At 39.1% G+C, this 18,190-nt stretch overlaps 1 protein-coding gene across 3 annotated transcripts; it reads right to left on the reverse strand.

The window, feature by feature from the left end:
- Positions 1–527: 527 nt before the first annotated feature.
- LOC145448135 (uncharacterized) lies at positions 528–11,322 on the reverse strand. 3 transcript variants are annotated; one of them, XM_080326461.1, is made up of 4 exons: positions 10,031–11,322; positions 9,759–9,963; positions 9,385–9,412; positions 528–546 (listed from the first exon to the last, which is right to left on the reverse strand). In XM_080326461.1, exons 1-3 carry the CDS (start codon positions 10,201–10,203, stop codon positions 9,386–9,388), a joined length of 405 nt encoding a protein of 134 aa, XP_080182587.1. In that variant the 5' UTR covers positions 10,204–11,322; the 3' UTR covers positions 528–546; position 9,385. The 3 variants fall into 3 exon arrangements, with proteins under 3 accessions (XP_080182587.1, XP_080182590.1, XP_080182588.1); XM_080326464.1 differs by lacking the exon at positions 528–546 and adding an exon at positions 2,361–9,051 and having other exon boundaries at positions 10,031–11,200; XM_080326462.1 differs by lacking the exon at positions 528–546 and adding an exon at positions 8,971–9,302.
- Positions 11,323–18,190: the final 6,868 nt, after the last annotated feature.

An 18,190-nucleotide genomic window follows, 5' to 3' on the forward strand; every position in this document is an offset into this window, starting at 1 on the left:
GTAGATGCAGTGTAAATAGTTAATCACTTGATTAAGTTTAGCGCAAGCAGATAAAACCTATGCTTGAGTAGTACAAAATGCACGAGTACTTCGCTATCGCCTCCTGCACGTAATAAGTGCTTTTACCGATATTCGTCGGTTTCAGTTTTAGATAGAATTCAGAAACCAAATAATTTCATAAACATAAGCTAATTTAATGAATTTACTCGAATGTACTATGCCGCGCTGATAAGATTAATTATAATATACTTATCATGTTACAGCGATTTTTCTATAGCGTAGAAAATCTTTAAAATGTAGTAAGCAGGCCAAATGAAGATATTCGTTGAGTTGAATAAACATAAAAAATACTCTAGACCACTTTATCGGTACTTTACAGTTTCAGTTTTAGATAAAATTTATCCCTTTCACCTATAATTACAACTCCTCGCTATCTAAACATGTTTAGAATATATTATTTGCGATGATACAAACCCGTGAAGTGCTCAAGTAGCTTTTCGTAGGATATAGATGAAACTGACAACACTCACCAAGACCGCTGGTCCACTGAAAAAAGTACATTATAGCAGTAAAGTCCTACTAAAGTACAAGAAGTAATGATTTCCCAGTTAGTTGAATAGTAAGTATTGAAGGTATAGTTTGCTGGAAAAAGCGAAAAACTCTGAAATCGAAGTAGATGCAGTGTAAATAGGTAATCACTTCATTAAGTATAGCGCAAGCAGGCCAAACCTATACTTGAGTACTGCAAAATGTACAAGTACTTCGCTATGTTCTCCCTCCACGTAAAAAGTGACTAGGTTTTAGAGTACTTTATCGGTACTCGACAGTTTCAGTTTTAGATAAAATTTGGTAAGAGTTTAAATTTTAAAGTAGTTTGAGCTTACGTTTGTATCACCTTGACAAGTAACATTATCAGACATGAAAATGCTACTATCACCTAATATAGAAGTTAACACGCGTCCATGTGCTTCGGAATTCACGAGAAATTGCTTACTAAGAGAAGTATATTCTTGTATACACAATAGTGAAGAGAATCTTTAAAATGTAGTAAGCAGGCCGATGGGTATTCGTTTAGTTGTATAGGCATAAAAAACATTCCCGCGCGCCTTAGTATTAGGTGGTAGGGTTAGGAAGTGTTTTGTTTAAGAGCGCGCGGGAATGTTTTTTATGCTCGCTATTTTCAGTTTGTCAAGTAGAAGTAGTCTAATCCCCCAATACGAAAGATAGCCTGAAGAATATCGGGGCTGTTTTCACGGAGCACCAACATTTAATATTCATAAAAGTCAAGTAAAGCCCAGAAATTTTGTTGCGCTTCCCGCACAGTAGTTATGGAGCGAATAATATATGTTTTCACGAAGGTATCAGTGAAGATAATTTAGGTAACGGATTGCTTGATTCCGCTCACACCCCATTGTCCCCCATATCAAATATTTCATCACAGTAAATATGGCCCAACATAACATTTGAAACTACCGTTTCGCAATCTAGAAATCACCTATCATATCGTAATCTAGCAGCCCCTTACGTGACTTGCTAATCTGGAAAATCCAGCTTATTTGAACGTTACACCTGTTTTAGCAGATCACATTTAAAGCTTTATGGACAAAAGACATGAAATAAATTTTCCGCTTTTAAAGGAGTCGTATTTGTATTTCTCTTTCAATTACGATGCGAGTATCATACTTTGAGTTTTAATTACTTTCAGTTCTTTTGTCTGCAGAACATGCATGTTGAAGCATAAAAGCAAGTGTAATAATGCCTCTATTTTCCGAAAATAAAGCGACACTAAATATAACTTTTACGATCCACAATATTTGTTATAAATATATACTAATCGCGCAAAGCGATGAAACCGTATCCTATACAACTTCTACGAATTGCTCTTCGCCTAAACATTGGGCCTTATAATATGGGGCAGGGCACCATCCTATGGTATTCTCTAAAACGAGGTCTTTTAGTAAATAAAGGGTTAGTATCGCATTTTCATATCAATACTATAATTTGCATCCCATGATGCGAAAGAATGCTTATTCTGTCGAGAATTGATACCTCCTGGGATGCATCAATACGAATCAATCTCTCTGCAACTTCCGCATAGCTCAATTTGCAGATTTTGACAGTCCATGTGAACGAATTAAGACTGTTTTCAAAACTACTTACTTACTTGAGTAGATTTAAAGTCAGTCAAATCTACTTCTACTTCAAGTAGTTTGAGGTGGCTAATTGAAGAAGTACTTCTACTCGTACTTGAGTAGATTTTTCCGTCGCTACTTCTACTTCTACTTGAGTAGCTTTCTTGACTACTTTGACCACCTCTGGACTGCATACCCACTGCAGGGTATGATACGTCAGTGGCGTGGGATTGGGGGAGGCAAGCGAGGCAGTGCCTCACATGTCGTCAGGGATGAATGAAGGGAAATTGGGAAACATTCAATGATTACATTGGTCAACACATATTTTTAGGCAGACAAAGTAAGAGTGGTTTTGGGGGTTATGAAGGTCACTGATTCCGAATATGACCTTGGTTTTTTCAAATTCGCTCTATTTTTGAAGATAATCCATGGAGCTATTTTGACTTAAATCTTATATTTTCGCTGTATGGGCTACATAAAAAAATCGGCTCAGTCGTGCTATAAAGTTCAGAAATTCAATATACTTTTTATTTTCACACGCTGAAGACTGTTTTAATCCAAAATACATCAACAGAATTATATTTCGGTGAATTAGATTTATCATAATTGGAGACTTTTACGGATATCATGTACATAAACAAACTTCAATCATGTACATAAGTATTTACCTAAATACTCAAATACCGTTGCATTAATTGAATGAGTTTTATGTTAACCACCTATTTTAAATTCAAAATAATCAGTTGGAATATAATATTAATAACTTGGTTCTTGTACTATTTTCATTTGTAAGCAATTTAGTGCAGTTTTTCGAAAGGTTCCAGCAATAGTCTGCCATAATATGTTCGTCGCGTCTGCACTGATATCTTTCTTTTGTTGTTTTGGTGTATTGGTGGAACCTTTCCCCTTTCGGTTCCCTCTAATCAACAATATTATCAGAAAATATATTGAGATGACTGAACAGAAAGTGAGATTTAATGCTCATGTTTGCTCCAAGGTTTTCATATGCAGATACCGATTCTCGGACCAACCGTTTGCAGTTGGATGCTTTGTGATCTTTCAAAACTTTTTATTTAATACATCCTAGAAGGGATTCCATGCATTCTCGTTTGATATGGATACTAGGTATACCCACTTTGCTGGCTTTACGGAAAATTATCCATTTTCAAGTGAAAAGAGATGAGACGCATATGAGTATTTTAGTTAAGCTTTCCAGGGACAAACTTGATAGCTTTATACTCCAATTTCATATTGGTAGAATGACCAATTGGTACAGGAGAAAATATATTTCCTTTGTGCAAAAGTACAATTTTTCGGCTTGACAACCCGCTTTTTTAACAAACAAAGTTCTGGCATCAGGTCATGTTAATATTGATGGAATAACTGAAAACGGCATGAGTGTTCATCAAAGTCAATTATGTATTTATGCGCAGTATGACAGTAGAAACATCTAAGACTTATTTCGTACCAAGCGAAATATTCAAGGGAAAATACAGTTATTTTAAGCTTTTTAGTAGTGTAAATATATTCTTTTCCAGAGCCGATCTTGCAAAACTAATATTCGTAATCAGCAACCTCCAAAACCCCAAAAACGGCTCGTAAATGTTCTGCCATAAATAAAAATTCATTTTGTTTTATTTTTAATCGATGCTTATGAATATTAGATTTAAAACATTTCTATTCCCAAAATCACGGAATTTTCATAATTATTGTTCGAAAATAAAGCACGAAGGAGAGTTAAGGCACCAATGAGGCACAGACGGGCCGAGCCTCACCCGTGATAGTGCAACTCATTGTTAGTACCTTAGAATTTATCATCACTGATATTTTTTCAAATGAAATTGTCGCGCTTCTTCCGAAAATCTAAATATTGATCGACTTCTAAAGTATTCGGCGTCATGTAACGCTACACACCTACATTTTACGAAGGTTCTTGAAGGCTACTTACGTAACCAGTCAAGAACTTGGATAGCTATGGCGTTGTTTCAAGTTGGAATTTGTAATTGTTAATGTCCCTTCCAAGGAAGTTTATTTATCGGCGTAGATCAGGACGACAATGTGTATTTGAAAACTTCATTGTCCTACAAGCGTCGCCCTGTCAAGGTATCAATCAAGGTATCGTGAAATCCAAGATTTCGAGGCGCGCGATGGCCGGTAGATCGAATTCACCAGTGGTGATAGCCACCGTCGCGACAGCAACTTAAATATGCGTATTTTCAAATTGGTGGGTACGAACCCCTAACCCTGGTTACCCCACTGCCTTGACCTCACTAAGACATGTTTATGCTGCCACGAGAATAATTATTCGGGCCGTCATGAAAATTCATCAGCAAGTTGCTACAATATTGATAAATTAAGTACAAAATTAAAAATTGTCAAAGAGTCATATCTTATACCCAAAAGAGCTATAGGTTCCCGACCATTGATATGGATCAATGTGAAAAAACTGGTATTTTGCACGGTGTAAGTGTGTATGTTCAATTGCTCAATTGTCCATTGATGAACCTATAGCCCTATTGTCCAACGGGACACATGCATTTTAGAGTATCCCGCAGCCTCTGCGATTCAACACCGAAACCGGCGGATTCGAGGTCTTGACCAGCGCCAAGTATGAGATCGCCGATAAAATATGGGCCGCCGTAAAGGATTGCTCGATTCTGCGTCCTCGGGCATGAGACTTTTCTCATCAGAAACTGTCGAAGTAGTCAGGTTTGCTACTCTAATAGAAGTAGAAGCAACGCCGTGAATTTTTACATGGTTACAAGTGAAGGTGACAATTTCAAAGATATGTCAAAACTACTTCAATTGGAAGCATAGTGGCGCAGCAGCCACTTGGCTTTTCTGGCTCTGCGCCAGAGGTGGTAAAATGAGACTGAACAGTGCACACATCATGGAGAGATGGCTAATCACGAGTTAATTTGTAACGACTACGATTTGGTCCCTACTTAATTATTTATGCTCGTGTCTCGAACATTATCTTACCATTAGTGTTTCAATTGCGAGCTGTGAGAGGAGTTACTCAAAGCTCAAAATGATAAAGTCGTGTTGACGTTCTACCATGAATGATGATAGGCAATCAGCTATATCGATTCTTTCTGCAGAAAGAGAATTCGTTCAAAAATTTCTTTTGAACATATTATCGCTGATTTTGTTTCGGCGAAAGCTCGAAAAGTTTATTTTTGAGGCAGCTAGTGATCTTTCTTTGCGTAATAGTTTTGTTCTCCATTATTGGTCTTTTATCTTTGGCCTGAACGCTGAGACAGCGAGCGTGCCGCCACTGGACCTGGCTGATGCGAAAGCGGGCGGCGTGCGGCTAGTGAGCGAGGGTCCCGTTTGGTGTTAAAGGAGGAAAATTCGCAGGTTATAGGCCTATAGTGCGACTTGGCAAATTATCAGATAGCGATAGAAGTCTCGGCTGGACAAATATCAATGTATCATTGAAATAGTGAACGATATCCTGTTTCAGGTAAGGATATTGAAAGTGATTTGTTTTATTGAATCGTACTAGCATATGCTGCAGATCGAAACTAGAACAGCGAATATTGCTAAGAGCTGCATTTAGTTAATCCTGCAGGCGCAAGCAGAAAAGGTGTACATGCTGTATGTCATACCTGAATATTAATATCTACCACGATGCAGTGTTGGGATCAAGTCACTACCTTCGAGTCACGAGTCATCTCGAGTCATTGCAGATTTTGACTCGAGTCAAGTCAAGTCAATCGATTTTCAAAGGTGACTCGAGTCAAGTCAAGTCACTCGTTTTTTGGAGGTGACTCGAGTCAAGTCGAGTCAAGTCAAGTCAAGTCACGAGTCAAGTCACAATTCAAGTCAAATTGAATTTTCCAAGTATGAGTGATGAATCAAAGTCATTACATTTTGCTAGCTGTGTGATAGACAGATTAAATGATCATTTATCTTAATCAAATAACCAATAGTTAAGTCTAGTTAACTATACATGCAAAAAACCGGTGTATCCCTCACGCACACGTAGAACTGCTAATAAAGTATGTGAGTAACTGTACAGCTACCTACTACAGTCAGTTCTTATCAGCCAAAATATAGGACCTAATAAGAAGCTTCGAGATGTTACAACAAATTGATATCGTACAATATAGCCAACACTACCCATCTACGCATCTGTGAGAATATAAACGCACGGAATATATTCGTTGGATTTAAATCTTACAAGAGAATTGGTAAATTTGAGCACTGGGCAACGTAAGCATTGAGCCGTCTAAGAAACAGAGACACATTGCTATTTACATTAGTTTTCTACTTTGCGGTCAATTTATTTGTGATCTAACAATGGCGGAACCTTGTAACGTACAATCAATTATGACTGGTTGTTCTCACAAGTGACACCGGCGCATCTCGAACGATCCGAACATACACGAGATACAGTTATTTATTCCACACCGCCTACTTAATGACTTGAAATTGACTCGTAAATTTTGCTCCGAGTCACAAGTCAATGCACATTTTTGAAGCTCCGAGTCAAGTCAAGTCAAGTCGTTTTTCCAAAGTGACTCGAGTCAAGTCAAGTCATACGAAAAAGTTGACTCGAGTCATCCCAACACTACCACGATGTCAATAACTTATCACTTATCATTATCACCCATCAAAATAGTTAATGCTTCTACTAAAGCAGTAGTACTACCACAAATATAGTTGTATTTAAGTCAAAAAGTAGCGATTTCCTGGACATGCCAAACTACTTCAAGTACAATAATAAACCAAAGGATTGAAAAAGTACATTGATACGTGGCGCGCCAGATTTTCATCGGTTGGTTGCTGGCTACAGCAATCTAAAGGTATGACAAATGGTACGATGAATAGGTGAAATGATCGGACTGTATTGTGTTTGCATGATACACGAGAATTGATGTCATTACAATTTCACTCTTCTACACATAACAATCTATCCAAAACCTATTTTTGTACTAGACCAAATTGGAAAGGTAAAGAGTAGGCTATATTGTTAACGTTTGCCTGGAGAGATGATAAACTAGATGTGAAGTAGCCTACTTGAAGGCCAAAGACTACTCTGATTGTAGTGCAACGAGACGTGCCTTACTAATAATCATATTCCCAAAATTGGTATCTTGTTACTGACCAATTCTCGCCTGTTTCAAAACGACAAGTTCAACCAATCAATGAGGAATGATGGGATTTTATCGCAAACCATAAGTCATTGAGCTCAGTGCACAATCATCATTAGTAATTTATGCATTTTCCTTGAAGAGTGCCGTAATATCATATTGCCCAAAAGAAATCATATATACTACCAGTGATTCTCAACCATATGGTTTTCATGGACCCATTTTTGATCCATCAAGGACCTCCACTGACCCCCACGAATCTTAGTTGAGCCAAAATTTCGCTGGATTATCTTTCAATCTTCATCTTTTCAGTGTAAATATAAACTGTAGTTTAGGACTTTGACGGTAAATTGCAAATATTGCGCTTTCTTGATAACTACATCTGTTACCGTTCTGGTGTAAACTCTGGTGCCGAGATGACTCATGTGTTGTGTACTAATCTGTGTCATGATAGTGGGAAGGGAGGAGTGAATTGGTTTGTCATTGTCTTGAGTTAGCTGGAAGCATAGGAGTATTATGCTGCTCTGGGTTGAATTGGTTGCTGTATATAATTGTGTCAGCATTCATTGCAGTTTATCCGTCGACTCTACAAGCATCTCGATTCAGTTTATTCTGCTGGAGGATGCCGGTCATCCTCTTCTGACAGTTAGATCGAACTACGACCAAACGGCTACCTATCATGTCGTCGCAGTGGAATCAAAGTGGCGTAAGTCAATTTTATACATCGTGAAAATCAACTTGGCCATGGTTAACTTTGAAACAATGTAACAAACATGAACATGGCCAAGATATGGCCGATAAACTAGGAACATTTCACAAAAACTTGATATTTGTAACGATTTGTAATTTGGATCTCAAATTTGAACAAATGAACAATAGAAATAAACTATTTTGATTCACACGCCACGATATGCGGAATGTATAAAGACTTTTGCTTCAAAGCGAATTTACATATTCTACATGGGAATCTACATAATTTACGGCTTCATATGAGAAGCAAGTCTCTAAATACGTGATGGTGTTTTGGAAAGATGCGACTTTGATTCGATATGATCGAGAGCCGAACAACACTTTCGCAAAGGTAAGTGAACGAAAATGGAATAAAAAGCGTAACGCTTCCGACGACACCTTTGGGTTCGACGGCAACATGACATGAGGCACCTCAATTGAGAAACTGATTTTTCAATGAACATGTCAAGTCCAGCCTAATCCTACCTATCAAGCAATTCAGCTGGAAGTTCTAGAATAATGATCATGTCTGTCACAGAAGAAAATTGACGCCGCGAAGAGGCTTCAACCACCTGCTTGGGACAGATTAGGAATCTGCGTCAGGAATTTTTCTTCAACAACTGTAAATTTCCTGAGGCTATGATGATAGCTTCAAATTCAGAATGCTCTGCAAACATAGCGTAGTTATCTTGATTGACCCTGCTATTCTAAGTTTTTCTCGTTCATCTCAAATGTCCATTCTACTGATGTGAGTCCTGACGCTCTGGCCGTTGTAAATGAAAACTGCTTCATGTGATATTCCGGAACTTACAACATCGTAACCAAGCGGCCATAATATCATCGCCCTAATATACGAAATCCGGTGTCGTCTCTCTGCTATTGTCTTTGTACGCACAGTCGCACACTCTGGAAAGGATTCTAACATTTTTCTGTTCCTGTGATGGTTGTCGAAATTGGCTCTCCACGAAAGCAGTACCTTGGCATCAACATTAAATAAAAATAGCATGAACTTGAATCAAGTTATTTATTTTCGATATATTAAGTCCGTTCGTGGTGCACATGAAATGCAGCTTCATGTTGTTCCTCCATGACTGTAATGATAATTTATCTAATCAAAAACAGATTTTCTTTAACTTTGTGCGAAAAAGGCAGCCCTTGTCAAGATTTAGAACATTCAATTAAACTGCTTTCGATAAATCCCTTAAAACATTTATTACCATCAATAGCAAGATAATAATTGCCGATACCAACTGTTGTGAAATGCTGGTGGGTTATCTCTCCCTCAAGCGATTTGAGGAGTCATTACGTTTCCGTACATAGATCAAGAGAAACCCTAGTATTTCTGAATGAAGTAACAATAGGAATTTCATGTACAGAAAGGTCGCTGGGAACGAATGTATGACGGCAGCGTCAAAAATATTTACCTTATTCCTCCAGGATTTCTTCGATGTCCTGACAAAAAACAATACATATTACATTCGGATGTGTATATAGTATTGAAAGAACTATAGTTTTGGATTACGTTCATTTGTAATGGATCAAGCAATTTGGGTGAAGGAAATTCTCATTGCGAATGACTCATGTACTCATTTTCGCTCAACGAATCCCAAAAGCAATCATAAAGGATGTAGGAAACGGTAGTGTGTTCTATATCACCGTACAGGCAATCTAAAGCTGACTAGCGTGTTCTAGTTGCTATCCGAGTGAGAACATTACCATTGAGAACACCAAATGGGACCATGAATAAATAAGAGCTACGAAATAAATATAGCTGACAGCTGACAACTATTAGCTGTACCTCAAAGTCAGGGGTTTCGTCTTCGTTTCCTTCATCGTAACGGCGGGCGCGACGGCGACGACGGGCGGCTCTGCGGCGACGTATATGTACATGCCTGCGGCGCCTGTGGTGATGGCGCCTGCGACGATGATGATGGCAACGTGCCTCGGACTGCATGATGAGTCCGAGCACAACGAGCAAGAGCATCAAAGTTCTGATCTGCATTCTTCTCAAATAAAAGATTATCATTTTATAAATTATATAGTTGCTAAAGGTATCAATTCAGTTCTTACTTGACTGGTTGCTGTTGGCTATCTTTCGAAACACTGGTGCTAAATCGGTCAAAACTGTCGAATATACAGGGATCAACTGGTAAACAGGAACCAGAAAGCCCCGGTTCCTGTTGCATTGACTCAGTGTAATAACGATTATTACACGATGGCTGAATATCAAAACCAGCCGCCATATTGCAACTTTCCTGTTGAAACGGAAGTTGCTATAAAATAATTTCTTTCTGTTTGAGTGTAATCATATGGTACCTGACTATTGGTATATTGTCGTATACCTTCTTACCTCTCGAACGATCCCAACTGTTACACGGTCCTTCATTTCTTAACGCAGTGGTTCTCAAACTGTGCTACGCGAGAGCTTTTCAAGTGGTAGCCTACGCTAAATGTTCGGCGTTTTTTTTAATTGCGTTTCGCCATTTGCTGTCCTTGCAGTGGCTAGATCTATTATAAATGCACGATCTAATAATAATTACATCAGCTGTACAACAATTTCACGTTGGAATAATTTCGTCACAGAGCATTCACGACAAAAAAGCGACCAACTGTATCTCACCTCATCCGCGTCAGCGGTGTCTTACAAAAGCCTAGAGGTGGGCCGTGCTATAAGTCGGCAGTTACGGATATTAAGAAGAATATCGGCCTGGTGTAAATGACCATAGTAGTCGACAAACACCATGAATACCTCAAAAACAAACAAACCAACTGTATCTTGTAGAAGTATCATCACCAGGGCGATTTTTTGACATGTTAAAATAAGTCAAAATTTTGCTAAAATTGTAGCGTTGGGTCAAAAATCAAAGTCAAAAAAATAATTTGCAACCTACATCTCGATTGTATCGTAGATGTTTGCACTGTCTATGAACCATGAACCACTGTTGGGATCAAGTCACTACCTTCGAGTCATGAGTCATTTCGAGTCACTCCACATTTTGACTCGAGTCAAGTCGAATCAATTGATTTTCGAAAGTGACTCGAGTCAAGTCAAGTCACCCGATTTTTGGAGGTGACTCGAGTCAAGTCAAGTCAATTCAAGTCAAGTCACAATTCAAGTCAATTTGCCTTTTCGAAGTATGGGGCATGATTACATCATCGCATTTTTTAGCTGTCTGAAATACAGATTGCAGATTCCGAACCGATGAACGAATACAGAGTGAGTTAAATCTACACGCTGTATCGCTCACATATATGTAGAGCTGTTAAACTACGTAAGTGATTGCATAGACTCTGTGTATAGTTCGCAGCAGAATAGAGAATAGAGAAACGAATTGATAAGATGCAATACATTACCCACTTGCGAATTGATTTGATACAATTCGAGCCTGTGCCAATGATTGAGAACTACATATACTATATTCGAATTCAATATCAATAAAACAAGAGGCTATAAAGTTAAATGTACACGCAAGAAGGCGCTGGATCGCTCACATGTACGCAGAACTGCTGAACTACGTAAGTAATTGCATTTAGCCTCAGTTTATAGTTGCCAGCCAAATAGAGAATAGCGAAACGAATTGCTAAGATGCAATACATTACACATATACAAATTGATATGATGCAATTCGAGCTTGCGCCAATGGTTGAGGTCTACATAGACTATATTCAATTTCAATAAAACAAGAGTTTTGGTTAAGGTAAGAACGGAGAACAGAAATATACATTTTGCTATTAAATTACTTTACCACTAGTTACGACAACGTAAGCTGTCAGCTTCGATCACTTCGTTTGCGGTCAGTTTATTTGTGAGAGAACAATGGGGGCTCAGTAAAACGCATGTTCATTGAATAATTGGTTGATTTCATGGGTTCACCACCATTTCGCGAACAATCCGAGCATATGCAAGATAAAATGATTTTTATCGACACCGATAACTTGATGACTTGAAATTGACTCGTGAATTTTGCTCCGAGTCACGAGTCAATCCTCATTTCTGATACGCCGAGTCAAGTCAAGTCAAGTCATTTTAGCAAAGTGACTCGAGTCAAGTCAAGTCATACGAAAAAGGTGACTCGAGTCTGACTCGAGTCAAGTCATGACTCGAGTCATCCCAACACTGGTTTTTACAGGGAAACACGGCTACATTTGTACGGGTCACACAGTATTTGAATATTATGATAGAAGTATCAAGGCCTTGGTATCTATTACAAAATGATATATGGTGTGCCACAGAGATGGTACACTTAACCGCTCTACATGTACAAATAAGCGAAGCATGTTCTATTGCATATAATTGTACAAATGTGCATGATTCACTCACGCTTCTACAGCAACGGATAGCATCGTCCTTGGTTGGTGTTGCAGAAGTAGCCGGGTGGGCAGTCCAGGTCTTCCCAGCAGCCAGCTATGGTGGAAAGCGGTATTTTCAACTGCCATGTGCTCCGAGTACCGGCTCGTTACACAATTGAAATAACGGACTTTTATATCGCAGTCAAATGCTGATACCCGTTACTTACCAGCTCGAACTTCAGCGAACGCCAACGACATGATTGTCACTACAATGCAGATCACTTTCATCTTGGTAGGTTAATATTTCTGGGTCTGTAAAATCAATATTGCAGGGGACCTTCAATTCTACCGAAATGCGGAGCATATTATGTTGTCATATAAATTGCGACTACAGAAGTCTAAAATTAAGCATTATCGCGATGGGGTCCGAATATTAAAGGGTGAAGCTGTATAGCAATACGATTCGCAACCATAAGTGAGCTATTGTTGTTAGCGCCGGATTTCCTCGCCTCCTTACTGACATTTGATTAGCACAAACACAACACCAGAAGGAAAGTGGAGCGTGATATAAGTTGGTGCCTCAGAAATCATAAATCCGATTTATCAGACTGGGGAAAACTCCAAATACTACGAATGACAAACAATGAAAACGAATATAGTCCGTTGAGAGGGATGGATAGAAAGAAAGAGAGAGACATATCATTTCGTCAATAGTGACAGAAAGTTGGGATGGAATGGGAAGATTGATCATTTCTATAATTCCTGTAGCGGGTATTGAAAGACCTTTCACCCGTCATATCTGACAATAAAAGTCGAAGCCGACAGCACGATGCTGTGTCTAAAAAGGGCGATGGCTTAATGGCGACATTGCGAATAAGCACGAGTGATATACGTCGCAGCGTATCTCATAACGAGCCGAACCTGTAGCGTTCAAATAGGCACTTCTTATTGGCAAGGCCTCCGCTCTGGTGTGCTGGTGACTCCATTACCGAAGTGAATCTCTCCACTTTCCGAAGCCTTTATAGATTGTTGATTTCCTGTGGTGCCCAGAACGCACGAATCCCAGAATGGAAAAAACACAGCTTTCAGTTCTTGGTACGGCTCCGATTTAATAACGGGACTTTTCAGGAGATATCCCATCGACGTTGAAAAACTTGCGAGCTGTTATCTAAATTCAAAGCCGTCACAATGATATTTAGACACAAACGAAAAATCCCTCATATCTCTCGCCAACTGGATGGCTCAAATATTCCTCCATTTGTCGAAACCTTAAAATATCCCGGCGTAATTTTTGAAAGAAGGCTATCCTACAAACCACGTATCGTCTAGATATCATCTACCTGTGGCAACAGGTTCAATTCAATAATGGTTCTGACCGGCACAAGTTAGGGAGCTGGTAAGGAGAGTCTCATATGTGTCAACCGATCCCTCGTTAGATCAATCATCGAGTGAATGGCGGTGTACTTCTTTAGCCCGACTTTACCCGCATGAAGAAGAACCAGGATATCCATAGCTAACCTTACGTATTTATACCATGCGCAGTATAACCGGATTTGCGTGCTACTCGTCCAATGTCGGGATATGCCTTCAAATCTGCGGCCGGAGTGTATTTCTATGATTACCGTTGCCACTTGTTGAACCACGACCCGAGAAACACGCTCATCAGCCATATTATTGAAGAGTATTGGCATGAGTCTTACGAATCCAAACTTCAACGCGTATCCTAAATCATCCCTAATCAATGACTTCAGATTGGACAGGTACCGTTGTCGATCATGACGACGCTCACACGTTCATACATACGGAGAGGTCCATATCTCTCGTGCCTGTAGCTCACGCTTGTTCAGTCGAGCATTCTGTTTTCTCGGCGCATTTGATAGCGTTGTGTGAAGCGCTGAGCTGGATTACAAAGAATTGTGACTCGCCTACTAAATTTCTAGATAGGTCAGCGCTCTGACCTGCATTCATAGCTTCAAAGTGTATTCTCGTCATAGACTGGTTTATGACATTGTACCTTTGCTGTCTCAATTGAGTGAATTGAGAGGCAATGTGTCATCCTTTTGGATCCTTGGTCATGTGGGCATTCACGGCAATGAAGAAACGGAAATATAGGCGAATACTGTATCCATCCCCTTCCGAGTTCCCCAGACTTGCTGTTGGTCCAGAAGAAGAAGCCCGCCACATAATTCGTCGCTACGGTATAGCGATGTGGGATCAAGAGTACCAGAGATTCAAAATGTACTACGATTCAAATCCTTTAATGGTTCCGTTCTTAATTCACCCCCTAATCCGGTTATGGAAATCCGCTTATAGATAGCATTACCTTTCGCATGCAATCTGGTCACTGCAATATGCTTAATTGCTTATAATTGGATTATTACACTATCCTTTTTATTGTTATTGACGCTACCCCGATACGGTGAGCCATATTTACTTGGTTAACTACGAATTTCATCGTAGATTTCTAACTGATAAATGTGTTCAATTAAATGTGAAATTTTGTATTGTCGATTTGCTCATTGGTTCTCGCAGATCTCCGTATGTCGTTGAATTGGTATTATCATGTTACCGCTATTTGTAACCTGAGTGTATTCTGATATTTGGTCGCCAGTTCTTAGATGGTTCGATTTGTTTTACTGAGTAACCGCCGTTCATGACGTGACTGTTTCTATTAGGGATGATGTGAACGTGAGGTTCACGTTCGCGTTCTGTGTGTGAACCTCAGAAAGTTCGAGGTTCACGTTCACAAACGAACATTGGTAGGTTCTACAATTATAAAAATGCCCCGAAATATGGATTGACGGGCTTGACACTTAGCTAGCAACGATTTATAGAAGAGGTGGATATATATTTTTGATATCTGTTTTTCATGCCAACTTTTGTTGCAGCTTTTATCAAATATTGCTTAAAAATGTAATACGATTATTGATATACAATGTTATTTCCAATCCTCTACTACAGTGCTTTTCAACCTTTTTGAGCTTAATTCGCACTTTTTATGGAAAATAAATTTCATTCGCACAAGCCAACAGAAAATTGCTATACAATAAGAAGATGAAGATTCATATGAACATTCTGTTCAGATGTGCAACAAATTGGCTACTATAGTTTTAGATCGTGAAGTGTCTCATTAACAAGGCAACTTTTTTCCCTCGTTTTGATTTCAACTATTTCACTAAAGCGCTTCTCTGCCAAACAAGTTGTTGGGTTTTGTACAATAACGCATACTTAACAACCCTTAAATGGGTAAAATTTGCGTACAGTAACTTGCAAATGTAAGTGTAATGTTGTAATGCAATGTAATGTAATGTAATGCTGGTCTTTATCACGAAATCATTGCGACGTATAAAAATAAGCGACATATTCATCAGAAAAGAGTTATTGCGTTTCCTGTGAAGTGTAAAGCCTTGCATAGTTAGCATAGGAATGATTTTAATGACGATGAACTGTCAATTGAGCATGTTTTCACATTCGTGGATGCTTTAGCACATCGGAAATTACTCTCAACTGTAGCAAGGACGGGGTAATTTCCGGAGCTTTATTGTATCAATCTATAGTCGAGAATAATTTTGCTGTCGGTTACGCTTAGGGTTGCATCAATTTAAAACAAACATGTTTAAAACAGAGCCCGCATCAAAATCGATAACAGATATGCTATGAAAACTGCTTGTGTACATCTGTTAGCCGCGCCAAGCGCGAATTTTATTTAAAGTTCATGAATGAATTCGGTCAATAATATTGTTAGTTGCATAGATTGTTGGTCGCCTCTGTATACCGATGGGCTCATTTGGCTGGAACACGATTACTCGGCATTTGGACATACCAATATCGAAGATTTCAGTGAACATTCTTCTATCATTTTGTGCAAAAGTTTCATCACTGACGATCTTTCTGCGATCTTTCTGCTATCTTTCTGCGAAGTCGCAGGTTGGACGACACGTTCTCTCATAATTGCGAATACAATTATACTCAATTCCGTAAGTAGGGCGTATTTTTAATTTTCGGGAGGTGCACCAATAGTTAAACCAAGAAATCGAGAGACAATAAACCGAGAGAAGTGCTAAGAAATATATCACGTCGGATAAATCTGCCACGGAATATTCTACTTTGTGGTCATCCCGTCGTATACGAAGATCTAGGAAAATGTAAGTGGCCCCAGGCTATTACGCCAGTACGTCGTAATTGATATTTTAGTCATCAACATCCCAAAGTTCGTGGTCAGGAAAATCAAATTTTCGGTTGGTCTTGCAAGTTCACAATGAATTACCTGGGTGATTTTTTTTTGGATATTATAACTAATTTCGAGAATTACGTCGCGGGTCACTCAAAACCCCCTTGCGGACCACATTTTGCCCGTGGGCCACGGGTTGGCCGTACCTGACCAACAGGCTATAACTGCTGAACTGACAACGATTTCGAGGGCTTCAGCCTCCTCACATCGTATACATCGACTATATTGGGTACAAATCGTTCGTAGGCTCAAACTACATCTTTTACACAACTGCATAATTTGACAAAGTTTGAATTTCTGAAAATTTTTGAAGACATGTGTTTAACAAACTGTTCAAAGCATGTTTTAAACAAAGTGTTTTAAACCACCGTTTGTTTTAAATGCAGCCCCAAAATGCGATGCAATGTTGATCAAATATAGTACCCGTATGACAACGATATATCATTGAATTAATACCAATATGTATATTGTATATTGTATCATTGAAACCATATCTAACCGTCCGAAATACACTCCTGCCATTTGTCATCAACTGGCTCCAACAGGGCGTCGGCTGCAGTAATTCTGATGTTTGTGCATTGTGCAATTGTGTATGCGAGCCTATGAATTGAATAAAATTCTGTATTCTATATCAGATTCAGCATCTCGATTATGATTATCTTAGCCTTGACTTGATCAATGACCATTCGTCCTGTCCGCCGGAATCAATTTATATTTTCGTCCGCATTAGGATTTTTGGATTTTTTGGATTACAGATTACCTGCACCCAATGATAGCCAAGACGGGCGTGTCATCGCAAACCATATGCATAAGTTGCGACGTGAAGTAAGCGACATATTCATCTGAAAAGAGTTATTGCGTTGCCTGTATAGTGTAAAAACTTGCATAGTTAGCAGAGGATTATTTTAATGATGATGAACTGTCAATTGAGCCATGTTTTCACATTCGCGGAGGCTTAAGTAGATCGGAAATTAGTCTCAACTGCTTCATGGGGGCAATTTCCACAGCCTTATTCTAACAAGTCAGTCGAGAAGAGTTTTGCTGTCAGTTACGATTCAATTTTGATAAAAGACAGTACCCGTATGGCAACGATATAACATTGAATTAATACCAACATGTACATTGTAAGCAGAGCCGAAACACGATTTCGTCAGCCCCCCAGAAGGTTTGTCTTGGGCAAAACTTAAGGGGGTGGCGAAGCCCCCTCCAGACTCCCGATCAGTAAGTAAATTTATGTCATTTTTTTAGTGAGTTCTGTTGTAGTCTTTGCTGAGTCAGCTAATGACACCCGCATACGCGCAGTGTGCGAAAATGTTCTTGAATTCATGGCTGAATCGGCCAATATGATTGGGAATCGCATATATAAAGCTATAGATTTTTCTCCTCTCTCTGCTCACATAATCATAATTACTGGTTGTGATGACCTTTATTTCACAGAGTAACCAAGGCTTTTATTAACTGAAAACGAGCACTACACGCAACACAGCTAGGCCAGCAACTATAAGGTACCAAGAAATGACAAATTAGGAGCGAGACAATATATAGAGGAAAAGGCAGGTAATCAAGTAATAATTGGTTTAACTAAATATAAAGGACGAGACAATCGCGCACAAGAATTCACCACAATCTCCCCGTCCGAAAGGAAATCGTACAATACGTACAGGGAATTGGCAATTGGCTCAATATCGAAAACGATCGGGGGCTTTACG

Source organism: Botryllus schlosseri, chromosome 10 (genome assembly GCF_051294905.1).
Source record: "Botryllus schlosseri isolate E-star chromosome 10, Bs_hap1, whole genome shotgun sequence".
Taxonomy (NCBI): domain Eukaryota; kingdom Metazoa; phylum Chordata; class Ascidiacea; order Stolidobranchia; family Styelidae; genus Botryllus; species Botryllus schlosseri.